Source organism: Vanessa atalanta, chromosome 22 (genome assembly GCF_905147765.1).
Source record: "Vanessa atalanta chromosome 22, ilVanAtal1.2, whole genome shotgun sequence".
NCBI classification, from domain to species: Eukaryota; Metazoa; Arthropoda; class Insecta; order Lepidoptera; family Nymphalidae; genus Vanessa; species Vanessa atalanta.
Genome location: NC_061892.1, coordinates 4,077,020 through 4,091,609, shown reverse-complemented (window position 1 = coordinate 4,091,609; position 14,590 = coordinate 4,077,020). Strand labels below are relative to the sequence as shown.

At 32.1% G+C, this 14,590-nt stretch overlaps 1 protein-coding gene across 1 annotated transcript; it reads left to right on the top strand.

The window, feature by feature from the left end:
• Positions 1-10,233: 10,233 nt before the first annotated feature.
• Positions 10,234-13,690, top strand: LOC125072696 (attacin-B-like). Its single transcript, XM_047683366.1, has 3 exons — positions 10,234-10,479; positions 11,841-12,032; positions 13,391-13,690. Exons 1-3 carry the CDS (start codon positions 10,286-10,288, stop codon positions 13,590-13,592), a joined length of 588 nt encoding a protein of 195 aa, XP_047539322.1. The 5' UTR covers positions 10,234-10,285; the 3' UTR covers positions 13,593-13,690.
• Positions 13,691-14,590: the final 900 nt, after the last annotated feature.

Below are 14,590 nucleotides of genomic sequence, written 5' to 3'. Positions count from 1 at the left end.
GCAAAAAAATCTTCTCCCCTTTGAGAAGGTTTGGAGCTTATCATGCCACTCCAATGCGTGTTGGTTCTCTTGGATATCCAATGCAAACGTAGTCGGAGAGAAAATCAACCAGACACTTGAACACGTCTTTAAAACGATGACAGTCTGTAAAAGAATATTATGAGAGGTCCATATGTTTCTAAAATATATACCAAAAAAATCTTCAAGTCTTAATCTGTCTTAAATAAATAACAAACGATATCTATTTTTATATTTAAAAAAAAAAATGGTAAAAACGACAGCTGTAATTCAGTTAAGCTCAGTTAATATATCTCCAAACAATAATACATTGCTATGGTTTTTTCAAGAGCAATTTAGCCAAAAATTAGAAAACAAATACTAGGAAACCATTAAGATCCAAACTAGACGAAAACTGCAGTTTCATGTATTTCAAGTCGAATTTGAACTTGATAGTATACGAACCATGACCTCGATACGTACAACTAACACCACACATAAATATGGCAAAGTCTACAAACAGTATTAGTTCAAATATAACATATTCTTATATTAAACCCAACTGTTTACAATTTCAAAATCTTAAGTTCATTTTAGGTTATCTTTTGGAAGTCAATTTAAATATCAAAATAAAAAAATAGGCTTTTACAAGCACTTTTGAATCGCTATTATACAAACTATATTAAATGAAGCTACTACTGGTTCAGAATGTAGATTCTATCAAGAAGAACCGGCGAGAAATTCAGTAGCTACTCTTTTCCAACATTTAATATACGTGTGTTAGTTAAATATATAACATATCTATCAAATGTATCCTGTCTGTAAGTGTATGTATGCATGTATTTGCGACACGCTTTTTTATCATCTATATTATCTTGTGTTGAATAATATGATTTTGTATTAATGTATTTTTTTTAAATTATTTGAATTCATAAATGTATGTTTAAGTTCTTTTTAATTGTACTTATTACATTCAAATATATTTCTAAAACCTATATGTAACGATTGATATTATAATCAAAAGCGTATTCTCAAGACCAATATCTAAAGTAGATTAAAAAATGAAGTGGTCACTCAACATAATGAAATGAGAATATCGATTCCGCCATCAGAATAATATCGGTACATAATCTCAGCCACGTTCCGCAGGAAAACAAGAGCCTCCATTGTCAAGTCCTGAATCTAGAGGCTGTATTCCACCATTTAAAACGAAACTATTTTTGTTCGAATATGATCCTTATCATAAGGGCATATGGTCGAAATAAATTGCAATCGAAAAGATTGTTGTTGATAGCGCAAACAATATATAAATATAGAGCTTTAAACTACAATAATAGCCTTTATGACTTTACAATAGAGTTCAACGTTGAGGCAAATATAAATTGGTACGTATCAGATACGACGGTTAAGCGCTCAATGCACTCTTTATCTTAGATTAAAAAAGGGGGTTTCTACTTCATAGTAGGGTTGGGACAGGTGTTGAAAACACTTGGAGTGGAGTTTATTCACCGAGGGACGGAACAATGAACACTTTCATAGCAATTGGTGAACAATTGGGTTTTTGAGGCATACGCATCGCAATCCATTAGAGGGTAAGAATGAGAAATCAATAGTCTATTGACTATAATATTCCTAAATAACGAAAAACTTTTACCAAATTTCATCTACTAATAAAATCTTTGGTAAATATTTAAAAATATAGTCTCAACGGATTTATAATTTAATACAGATCCCATATAATAAAATTTGAACTATAAGTATAGTTACGTCTCCTATTACAATTCGTTGTATTTGGACTTAATCCAAATAATAAAATAGACGTAATCAATTGATCGTCTTTTAATTAACTGATATGTTTTTAATATCCTGCGAGAGGGCAAAAAGAGGTTATATCCCGATAGGAATACCATGGAAAACGTATTGCCTTTGTTTCATTGTTACGACCAGAACGAACAAAGTATAGCTTTGTACTTAGTTCTTTTGTTAGTTTTCTACCTGAATAAGTATAACTTGTTCAGCTGATTCACTAATAATGTGATTTGAAAAATTACTCAGCCCATGGTAATTGGGTTCAATTTGTGTTTTGATAGACGTCGATGTTGCTAGCTAGTCGTTATCCTAAAATGTTCAATGGAAACTGATTGGTTGTTAATAAATTATTTTGAAGTATAATTTTATTAATCAAATACCATGTTGCATGTATATGTTCATTACAAACACAATAGGCTTCTTTTGAAATATCTCCTCATATATCGACCGGTTATTATAATGTGATGATGAATGTACCAGCACATTTCCTTTCAGCAGTTCTTTCATCAATACATTGAGGCATCTCTGTAACACCTCGCCGTATTGCCTCCACTGGTGACAGAAGGGCAGGTCCGGTTTTTGCCCAGAGGATCGGAATTGCGATTCAAGGGGAAAATGCTGCTAGCATTCTTGCCACCATTCCACGTCAAGATTTGTACAGTAACTATTTTTAATTCATAATTGTATATACTTAAGGATCTTACGTTAATATTTCTTATGTAAATAATTGATTATCACAAAGAAAGCATGTAATCATAAATTGACAAAAAAAAATACGCTGAGTTTTTTTGGGCCAATCCCTCTCGGTTCAGGGTATAGATTTTCCGAATTTTTCTGAATCCGAATTTGACAATCAATGAGCAAGCATAATGCTTTTATATTGAAGATTTTTGAAGGACTTTGACTTTTAGTGTTTTTGAAATGAGAAATTTTCACAGAAACACATAAAAGGATCTCAATACAAATGTTAATGAATGTAAATCGGAACAATTCAAGAGAGAGTAATTAAACGATAACAATTTTAAAGTTTGAAACTCAAAGCGAATCACTGAAATGTAGTTTGTAACTGCAACTACTATTTTGCAATCTTGAGTACTTGTACCAATAAACCTAGTTAGTGAACTCTCGCTTGGGCTTGTAACTCATTAAGGTTTGTATTTCATACGACTTGAAGCACGTGTCTTTGTTCTCGTGAATGAAAATAAAGTTTTATGACTATGCGGAGTTGAGATTAGTTATTTTACAATTAAGGCGTGCATATATGTAAGGTCTTATTTGAATTACAATAAAACCTTTTTTCTCGGTAAACGTTATCGAAAATACTTAAAAATATTTATATTTTATACTGCATCATGTAAAGCATTATATCTTCATTTATTTTTTAATTTAAAATAATAAGAAGTACTGGAAGCAGTCTAGCTTAATACTCCCAGTTGCGTCACAATATATTTACAGCAATGTTATATATATTCATAATAACATTGATCACTTTGATGGAATCAGAGATAATTATTGTTTCTATGCGAGATGTAAGGATAAGCTTATAACGCCAAGTTTCCGTCAACGCAAATACAATAAGTCCTTCTTGGGGCAAGGCAATCGTTTCTGTAATCGAATTACACAGATATTTTTAGCTTTGCCAATTAGTAAATTCAAATTAATCATTTATAAATACAGCGTATTATTCAACACAAGATTATATACCAACTACCAACCTGCCAACTATAGACCAACTGTGCACGTGACTTCGTGCGCGTTTGAATTTTAGTTATTTGGACGTTACAGCGTGATTTTTTTATATAACTCTAAAACAGAAGTAGCCTAAGTTTCTACTTATTACATCAGCTATCCGTCAGTGAAAGTCACGTCAAAATCAGTTCAAACATTCCAGAGATTAGCCGGAACAAACAGTTAGACAGAATGACAGACAAAAATTATAAAAAATATTATTTTGGAATACATACATATCCATTTAATAAAAAGCGGTTATTTTAATATTAGAAACAGACACTCCAATTTTATTATATTAATAGATTTTTGCTAATCAACTATTTATCATTTTTTATTGATATCACTATGACAGAAGGGGTGGTTGATCTGAGTGGGTGTCCCCACTATCAGACATTATGTGTGAGCGAAATGTCGGTGTCGAAATGAGAGCCGTGATGGCCTAGTGTTTAGAACGCGTGAATCTTAACCGATGATTTCGGGTTCAAACCCAGGCAGGCACCACTGAATTTTCATGTGCTTAATTTGTGTTTATAATTCATCTCGTGCTCGGCTGTGAAGGAAAACATCGTGAGGAAACCTGCATTTGTCTAATTTCAACGAAATTCTGCCACATGTGTATTCCACCAACTCGCATTGGAGCAGCGTGGTGGAATAAGCTCCAAACCTTCTCCTCAAAGGGAGAGGAGGCCTTAGCCCAGCAGTGGGAAATTTACAAGCTGCTAATGTAATGTATGAAATGTCGGTAATGGTAAATAGAAAATTGTACGTAATTACACTAACGAGTAATTATTCACTTTGGAACACAATAATAACGACGAGACATAAGACAGCAGCTAGACGTGTTAACGGTACGGCGGCTAGCACTGGAGTGTCGTGTCGCCGACTCGCACCGACCCATCTAGACTCCGTCGAAGCGTTATGTAATACTGACAACGCTTGCGGCTCGTGAAATCTCGTATCGTTGACATCTTCGACAAATGTAATAACATTATATTATATGGTATAACACCAAGCACCTTAATATACTTATTCTGCAAAATATGTTTAATCATATTCTTTAACGATATTTTTACGTAATCGATACGCGCAAATCTCCCTCTGTCGCATAGCGAATTAGTTCCAAACGAGACGATGCGTTGAAAATATCTTTAACACAAGACATAGCACAGATCTGTGGAACATCAAAAACCATACATTGCCAATTTACCACCAGTCTTGGGAACTAAGATTTTATGTCCCATGTGCCTGTAGTTACACTGACTCACTCAATCTTCAAACCGGAACTGTTTGGCGATAGAATATATGATAAGTGGTACCTACCCAGACGGACTTGCTCAAAGCCCTACCACCAAAAAACAATATATAAAAAAAAGTTATTTTTAATAACGGTATCGTAAAATTCTACTACGTTAAAAGTTTAATGGCAAAAAATTCCTATTCGACGTTTTCGCTTTATTTGTACAATATATTATATTTTGTTTATGGTCAGTAAAGTTTATATGGCGAAATAAAATACCCAACAGTAAAATAACGAATTTCGTATTATTTCGGACATTTTTAAATATGCATTTAGACGTTGAAATACTCGAGGTAATTGACTCTTTGTATATATAAACAATAAAACATATGAATAATTTTATACGGGAAACTGTTTTTTGTTAATTAATTATTAATAATATATATTTGTAATATATGACATGATCCATTGTAGAATCTAATTGTTTCTTTATAAGAAATACTTGAAAATCAATTACTCTATATTAATACAGTGATTAATCAGTAATATACTAACAAATGAGGACTCATTTTTCATGTTATATCTAACGGAGACAGATTACTAAATCAATAAACATAAAACTACCAATATATCAGAAGATGCAGCTAATTTCAGCGAAGGTTATATAAACAACTACTCTTTGAAGTTTAACCCTCTTTAATTTTGGACTATTGACGTGATAAGAATTTCTTGATCTTGTTAAAAACGAGACTTCAAAAATAATAAAGAAGCTAAAATGTCACCAAACAGCAATTGGTACTTACTATGGTACGTACTTAGTATGGCTGTGGTCCATGGTCCATGGTGTGGTGGTGTATGGTGTGATTTGAAAGGTCAGTGAGTAGGTACAATTACAAGCACAAGGGACATACTCGTAACAACAACATCAACAGTTCTCAATGTTGATGGCACATGGTATCATAATCCTCAGGACTTTTTTTTAGAAATATACACAAAAAATTACATACACTTGCAAAAGAAACTGAATTACCGGTAGCCGTAGCTTCTGCTGTCTTTTCCGCCTTTCATCTCCCGTAGCAGGTAAAGCTGAGTCGCTTTTTTCCCACTACTCCAACTTTAGTTTTAAAATTTATTTAGATGTTACCTATTATGTGTGGATGTTCCTATTAAATATTATTAGAAAACCAAACAATTAGTCGGACATAGAACCTCTTTTTTAATTAAAAACAATGACCAACCTTTTTTATAATTGTCATATACCTACATACATTTGTAGGATAACATCCAAATCAAATCTCATCTTACAGAAAATATAAAAACCACAGCATCCTCCCTTCAAATCGTATCTCGATCTATCCACCCTAGTTGTTTTCTCAAGTTTCGAAACTATATTTAAATGTTAAAAACACCCTGAGAGTTTTTACAAGTATAATAATTACAAAGTATTTTATTTTTATTCGAATCGTTCGAATTGTTTTGTATCGTTATTCTCCGTATTTCGTATATCATTGATACGAGAGAATTCAGACGCAGTCCTAATGGCTTTCGTACCGGTAGCTTAATAATTATAAATATTTAATTTAATCTCGTAACATGACGACTAAGTAAGAACGTACTTGAATAAAGAATTGTCGATATTGTTGAATGTCTAATACTGGCCGGTAAGAAAAAGATTGTCAAGAAATCGAACGCGGCGACAGTGTTTTGTTATAATGCTAATTATTTTTAAATAATTAGAATTATAGGAAGATTTGGACAATACGGGATGTATTGTGAAACACGGACTAGTGGGTAAAATGAATGAGAAAATAGTGTTAATAAATGAATCTGGAAGAATATCGTTGTTTAAACTTGCGACCATCCTAAGAAAATATAAAGAGGAATTGTTTTTTGAGACAAAAAATATTTGACAACAAAAATACCAATACTTAATCTAAATGATAAATAACAATTGAAAGGAAAATTTATTTTAAAAACAATGACAGCGATCGTGCCTACTGTGTCTAGATGTAACAAAACCCAGCCCTTATTTTGAACAGTAAACTATGTAGATTAGTGTATTTTGAATTTGACTTTTGATACTCAAGTCAAATCGAACGGCGACTACTAATTATATTCATATTTCATAAAAAAAATACTCTTACACAGATCGCCATGACAATTATTTATAGAATAGTAGCTGTTGCATACAAATAAAAGCCTATTTCCTTCCTTGGTTGCTTCATATCAAATTTCATCAAATTCAGTTCATTAGTCTGACCATTAAAAAGCAACAGACACACAGACTAATAACCAGACAGACAGAGTAACTTTCGCAATTATAATATCTCTATAAATGTATACCAACCATTGCCATGGCACTAGAGAGTCTGTCGGATTTTGCTAATGCAATATGAATCTCAATGATTCATATTAAATTATTAATTTTATCAATAACTCATATTGATAAGATCTAATAGCACTTGTAACAAATAACTTGTGAGTACTTCTAGTGAAAAATATATAAATGGACGTGACGTAATGAGCCCGTAGAACCTATCCGAAGACAACCACCACCAACAGGGTTTGAATTCGGGCATCGATACTTGATTAAATCAGTATAAAATCAAAAGAAATCAAACGTCGAGACGTGGATTTTTTTATATTATGTAACGTTGATTTTTGCGACACGTGACGTTATGTGTGATGGCCCTTAATGATGCTGCCCAGTTTTAAGTCACGATCGTCGAATAAGTTCCTCGAATTCCACCTAGTGTGCCGTCTCAATTAACATTCATAAATAATATATTTTGTATCCTTAAGTTTATTTATAAAGACTTTTTTCCATGATCATCTGAGACTCGTGGTCTGTCTTTCAAAAGAAATTATAACGGACATATAATAAAAAATGTGATGAAAAATTTATTCATTTCATAATAATATAAGAGATTATGTTTGTTTTTTAGTATACAAACGTACCAAATGGAATGGAAATGTTCGTGAAAAACCGGAATTTTCTGTCAATAAATACTCAATACAAGCTCAAGAATTCAAAGTATTCCTTGAAAAGCATGTAAAACCGTTGCCTCTGGGGCCAGTTCTACTAATTTATAAAGGTTCAGGCAACGATTACGTTTGTCCCGTGCAGTGCTTGGATATGATTGGTCTCTTTAATAATTCGGCTAGGTCGTCTAAGCCTAAACTGCTCTTGTCAAAATACTTATCTTACAAAGGTGTAACCTATGTTACATTATAAAATTTACTGGACGTGCAACAATTTATTTTCAATTCTTCCTACACATATATTTTTATTTATTATTTTATTCTTTCGCCTCGTTAAGCAAAATTATTAAAAAAAATCGAACTCGACCCAAATACTCAGCCATTTATAGAGCCATTCGGGCTCTTTAAGTAATATAAACCATAGATTATTCTAAATTCTAAATAAATATATTTTATAATATTATCATCAGTTAAGAAATCATCGGTTAAGATGCACGTGCTCTAACCACTGGGCCATCTCGGCTCTTGTTTAATATGAATTCGATACTAATATATATAAAGCTCAGTTCGTTTGTATGTTACGCACTTATCTCAGGATGTGTCAGGTAGATTTAAGAAATGATTTAACATTTTATTATAAACTAAATACAGATATACTCTCTTTCTCATTTTCCCTCTTATATGTTTTTTGAATTGTCATTATAGAAGATTCGGTTAAATGTATTTTGGATGCGATAGCGCCTTCCCATGATTTCACGATACAAATAGATGTATGATGAGAGTGTAACTATATCTGTTTGAATAAAAAATTATGTGATAAATTTAAATGATTGACTAGACTCGTGAACAAGACATTCGTATATAATGTCGAAATATCGAGCTCCACCAAATAAAAATAAAAAACATGGTAAATATCCCGTTTTAAATACTGTTAGTAATAAAAATAACCATGTTCATTTAAAATCTTATATATTAAATGATTGATATTTATGTCTAAGTTTAAAAAAGGGAAGTAAGTATGTCTGTCTGTGACGTTATTGATGAAATTCCATATTGAATAATTTAATGTTTGTTTCTGCTGCAATTTCAATGTCACAAATATTTAATTCCATTTTGTGCACGCTTTATATAAGAATTCGTATTTCTTCGAATCCCTTTGATATCAACTGTCTGTAACCGATAAACGACTTTTGATGTTTGCCTATAACTATTGTTGACAACATAAGACAATTACAATACTTTAAATACAAGTTGTCTGTTTTCTGTTTGTACAGTTTTTAAATTTAATAGTAAAATTATGATAAGAGAATCATCTAATCTGCGGTGAATTTATTTAATAATGCAGACAGAAATCTGTTTAAATGTTATCCTATGCGTTATACTATATTATTGGTTAGACATAATAAAAAACGCAAGTGAAACTGAGTATAACTTACACAAGATAAGTTTAACAATGAGTGGGAGTCCTGGGAATTCCCCGCTAAACTAGCGGTGAATAAAACGAAGTGATGTGCTCTAAATAATATTTTTTTGAATGTTAATAATGAAAATTCTTAGAATTATTTTATTGAGAAATTGTATCGACTTCGGTGCTGTGAAAATAACCTGCAATATGCGTATCCCGTATTGGAGTAGTCTGGTGTAATAAGAACCAATGACTTCTGAAAAGGACAGGAGATCTTACGCCAGCTTTGAGCTATTTCTTTACTTCAAGCTGTTATTTTACCTCATTAAAAGATCTCTTACGCGTGTGAGAGAGAATAGAACTATCACTCTGTCTCTTTCTATTGCATACATTTATTTGTTATTGTTTTATTTTCATAGGTTTTTTAATTAAAAAAAAAAAAGGTTTTGTGATTTAATTCTTCTCAAGCGTTGTTAATTTATATACATAGTTGTTTCTGTTATTTAATACATAATATATAAAGAACTTTGTTACAACTCCCTGTCCACGTGGGACATTTTTTTTAAATTTAGTTTCTAGATTTGTATTTAAATTATTAACCACACTACTTATTAGGATTTAAAGATTATATTACATATTAAATATAATTGTATCGTCTGATTGATATTTCTATAATATTTTCTTTACTATATTTATATCGTGTAGGAGAAAGTGCAGTGCTATAAAAATACTTAGCACTTTTATTTCCCCTTTTTTTTTAAATCCACTTAATCAAACCTTATTTAAAATTGTATTTATGTTCGGTCGCTGTACTAAGAACGAACTGAATAGATTTTAAAATCACGTATATATTCTAAAGCAAACATAGATATAGATATTAGACTTTTTGTCCAAACTTATACTTCAATAATAACTATGCGTGGAAATTGCTCAAGACTTTCGATAAAAATTGACAAATTTATTTTAATAAATATTTAATATATAAAAATATACTATCGACTGCCTAAGCGCATCACTATCACATTGCAAACTATATATAGCCTATCAAGCGCACAGCACGGTGCATTTACTTTTCAATTCTCATTCCTTATTGATATAAGTGACGTCACAGAAATTTTGCAATAATGCCGCTCACTGGTAATATATCGGAAAACGCGGACAAAACAAGGAATTTTCATATAAACGGAACTAAAGAGTTTGATAATCATACGGTGAATGCAAATGTCTTCGTTGCGGGACAGAGGGATGTTCCCGACCCGAGAAATTTAAACGCACCGTCTTATAAAGCGGCTGGTGGTGGCCTGAGTGTAGAACATGCGTAAGTATTTTCCATTACAATTATGAGCCCAGTTAGGCCCCCATCAAGGTGGTCCGACGACTTGTGAAAGGTTGCGGGAAGCCGCTGGTTGAGAGCTGCATAAGACCGGTCGTTGTGGCGATCTTTTGGGGAGGCCTATGTCCAGTAGTGGACGTCCTTCGGCTGAGAGATGAGATGAGATGAAGTTCAAACCCTGAAAGCATGCACTAAATAAATTTGAATATAAATGCTTTTTTAAACGCATCAGTGTATTCGATAGATAGACCATCTGATTATAATTGGTCACCACTGCCGTTGCATGAAATTTTAATCATTTATTACATAGCCAATGCTCCACCAAACTTGGGAACTGAGATGCTACGTCCTTTGTGCCTGTAGTTACACTGGCTTATCCCTCAAACCGAAATCATGGTATTACTAGTGGTAGAATATATGATGTGCGGGTGGTATCTAACCAGATGATCTTGCAGAGAGCCCTACCAAATAAGATTTATTTGTGTTTATAATTCATCTCCTTCTTGGTTGTGAAGGAAAACAGCATATGGAAGCAAGTGTTGTGGTATAAGCTTCCAACTTTCTCCAAAAACAGAGAGAAGGTCTTAGCCTAACATTAGGACAAGAAGATTTTTTTTTCGTAAGCCATAACATGTAGATAAATTTTTAACCGTCAAGTATAGTTAATGCAGCAATACGAAATTAACAAGCTGAATGTAACCTTGTGTTCCTTGTTTCTGTATTTAGACTGACTGACTCATTTTTCACGCCGGAGCACAGTTACAAATAAAATATTATGTGAAAAAATCATCGAGGTCACCACATTCGGTCAATTCACCACAGTGCTTAACGTTTTTAATTTACTAGTCTATGATTGGATCGTTTTCATCTTGAAGGACAACATACAATAACATCTAGAAGCGTGGTTTTGTCCTCGTTAAACGTAACTGCTCTGTTCTCATAAGTCGTAGTGTAAGGGTAAACAATTAGAAATAATTCTAAAAACAACATCAAAATACCACTATAATTACATATGCATACGTCTATCGCGCAGGTTTGTGATGTATTCCCGTCTAAGTGAGTACCACTCATATCAGATATTCTACCGTCAAATAGCAATATAATTAGTAAATTAATTATGTTATGTTTCCGTTTGAAAGGTGAGTCAGTATACAACTACAGGCACAAGGGACATAATTAACTCCCAAAGTTGGCAGTGCATTGGCGATGTTGCCAACACCAACAGGTCCGAATAATATTTAAATTGTTCTTTTAAGTTCTCTGCTTTTCGATACAAGCTATCAGCAACAAAGAAAATGTTGTGTCAATTGCACCAAAAACTAACCTTTTATAATTTATGTTTCCAGGGCTGGCCACTCAATAGGTGTATCAGCCCAACACATACCAACTTTCGGCAACCAAGTGACCGCGTCCAGTAATCTTAACGTTATGAGGACAGAGAATCACAGAGTCGACGTCAACGCATTCACAACCAACTCTATGCCAAAGGCTGGACCCAACTTTGCTACACATGGCGCTGGTGTAGATTACAACTTCAAGTAAGTTTATAATTTTTTTTTATCTTAGTGAATTCGATTGGTAAAAAATAATTTAACATATTTTTCGGCCAATCATTGTTTGCGATACCGAATTTTACGATAATTCTAGCCCGTCAGTTGAAATCATCTTTATTTGGACAGGAATTAAAAATATTTATATAAACAAGAAATGTAAAAAGACTAAAACAAAAGTACTTGTACTTGATCTAAGCGCATGAGAAGTTCTAATATTTCGGCGTAATTAAAAAGAGTTTCTAATCGAAAATAATCAATAACAAAAAAATAAATATTATTACGATTTTCAATTCTTCTTCTTTCATCACTAATAAAACACACTCGCAAATAAACGAATTCGAAATTTAAAATTGTAATAAAATAAACATTGTAAATGATAAGGTGTGAATTTGTTCATTCCGAGCGACATAGCTTTTAAATCACCTAGTTTAATAATTCACTATTATCACTTTTCCTCACGCTAAAAGAAGTACAACTTCAAACATATCAAAGAGCCGAGTTGGCCCATTTAACAATACATCAGTCTTAACTGAGGTTTTAGGTATCAGCTTCGATCTAGCCCTACTAAATCTTCATTCATGTTTCACTTGTGTTCATGCTAGGCGGTGACGGAATACATTTTATTTATTAATTTTAAATTGTTTATAAGGGTCTATTCACACACAGATCATTCATATATATTTAAAGTCCTTTACACAACAAAAACGAATTAAATACAAAATAGACACCTAATGTTAAATTATTACATATATTATTATATATGTAATAATTTAATGATACATTGCCACTAGTAAACTAAATATTTTGAAATACACGAAGTCACGTTTGAAGACCGTCATAAAAGGAATCTGCGTATCCAAGATACGTATGCATATGGGTAAACGGATTAGGAACTAATCTTATCAAGATTGTTTGTATGCTATAACGTACTATATCACAACACTTTAGAGTCTTTAATTGAATGTTAAACTTCAGATACGGGTATAATATGTTTAAAACAGATAACGGCCTTATGTGCGGGCGTTAAAGTCTAAAATGCTTTAGTTTTTATATTGTATATTCGAAGACTAAGTTGTACAGAATTTATACAGATATGCCTTTATAAACTCAACGTCTGATTGTTTGAGGCTATTCGAAATTTTTTGATACAAATATATATTACTAAATATAAATGAAAGCTAAAGGTCTTAATATATTTATTAGATAATATAATACTTACGTTAATTAATTAAGTAAATATTATATTTTTTATATAAAGAATTTATTATAAATTGTACATATGTTTTAAATACGTATATTTTTAAAAAATGTAAAACATTTTTTTGTCAATTTTGTTCTTTCAGAGACAAACTTGGCGCCAACGCGAGTGTAACCCACACGCCCATGTTCAAACAAACTGATTACTCTCTTGGCGGTAATGTTAACTTATATAAGAACCCGACCACATCTGTCGACTTCAGCGCGGGCGCTCATAGAATGGACACCCCTTTTGGCAGAGGCAATTGGGAGAAACAAGGCATGTTGAAATTTAACAAACAGTTTTAAATATTATATATACAAACTTTTTGCAGTATTTTTTTATATTGTCATCATAACATGATGTATCTTTGCTTATAAATGAATATATTAAAAGTATTTTATGATATATTTTTTTATTAACTAATTACCTAAATTATCTTTTAGTTTTTAAAATAATATAAATGTATTTTTTCGCGTATTTTAATATAAGTTTTATATTTAAATAATTATATTATATATACCATACGGTAATGTATAACTTTCTTGTGAAACGAATTTCGCTCATCTGATTCGTCGATCCGGTTCAATCTGGATTAGCTCGTTTTGCTGCAGATCACGAAATCCCGTTTATTAATTTCGGGCATACTCCATCCTGCAGTGCGCTAAATGCGAAAAAGTCGAAAGGGTTAAAGCACGTTGTCTCTCATAAAGACGAAGTCATATTACTAATATCTACATTACGTAGACACAAATTGATAAAAACGCTATAATAATATTTACAAACTTAAACTCAATACAATTTTATTAAATTAAAATGTAATAAAGAACAAAATGAGAAATGAGAGAACGAAAAATAAAATTTAATGAAATTCAATTTCATAATAAACCGACTTCAGATAAAGTATTTTCGTAATAAAACAAAATGTAATTTCTATCTTTAAAAATGCGAAGGTAATTCCAAGATTTCGTGGATATTTTAAAGCTCAGCGCAAAACTCCTAACTGTGGCAATAATTGAATAATCACGAGAGTAACTTCGTCTACAACCGCAATTTCTTGCGATCTGATCAAGTTATACGCTTTGAGCGATTAAATAAATATATATTTAATATTTGTCTTTTGTGCTGATTATATTGTGTATTATGCCCCTTTATCGTAAGCGGATACCAAACCTCATAGATAGTGGCGCTGTAAGAAATATTAAGCATTCCTTACATCGCCAATGTGCCACCAACTTTGAGTGCTAGGATCTTATGTCAGTGGTGCCTGTAGTTTCACTGGCTAGCTCACCGCTCAAATCTTTTT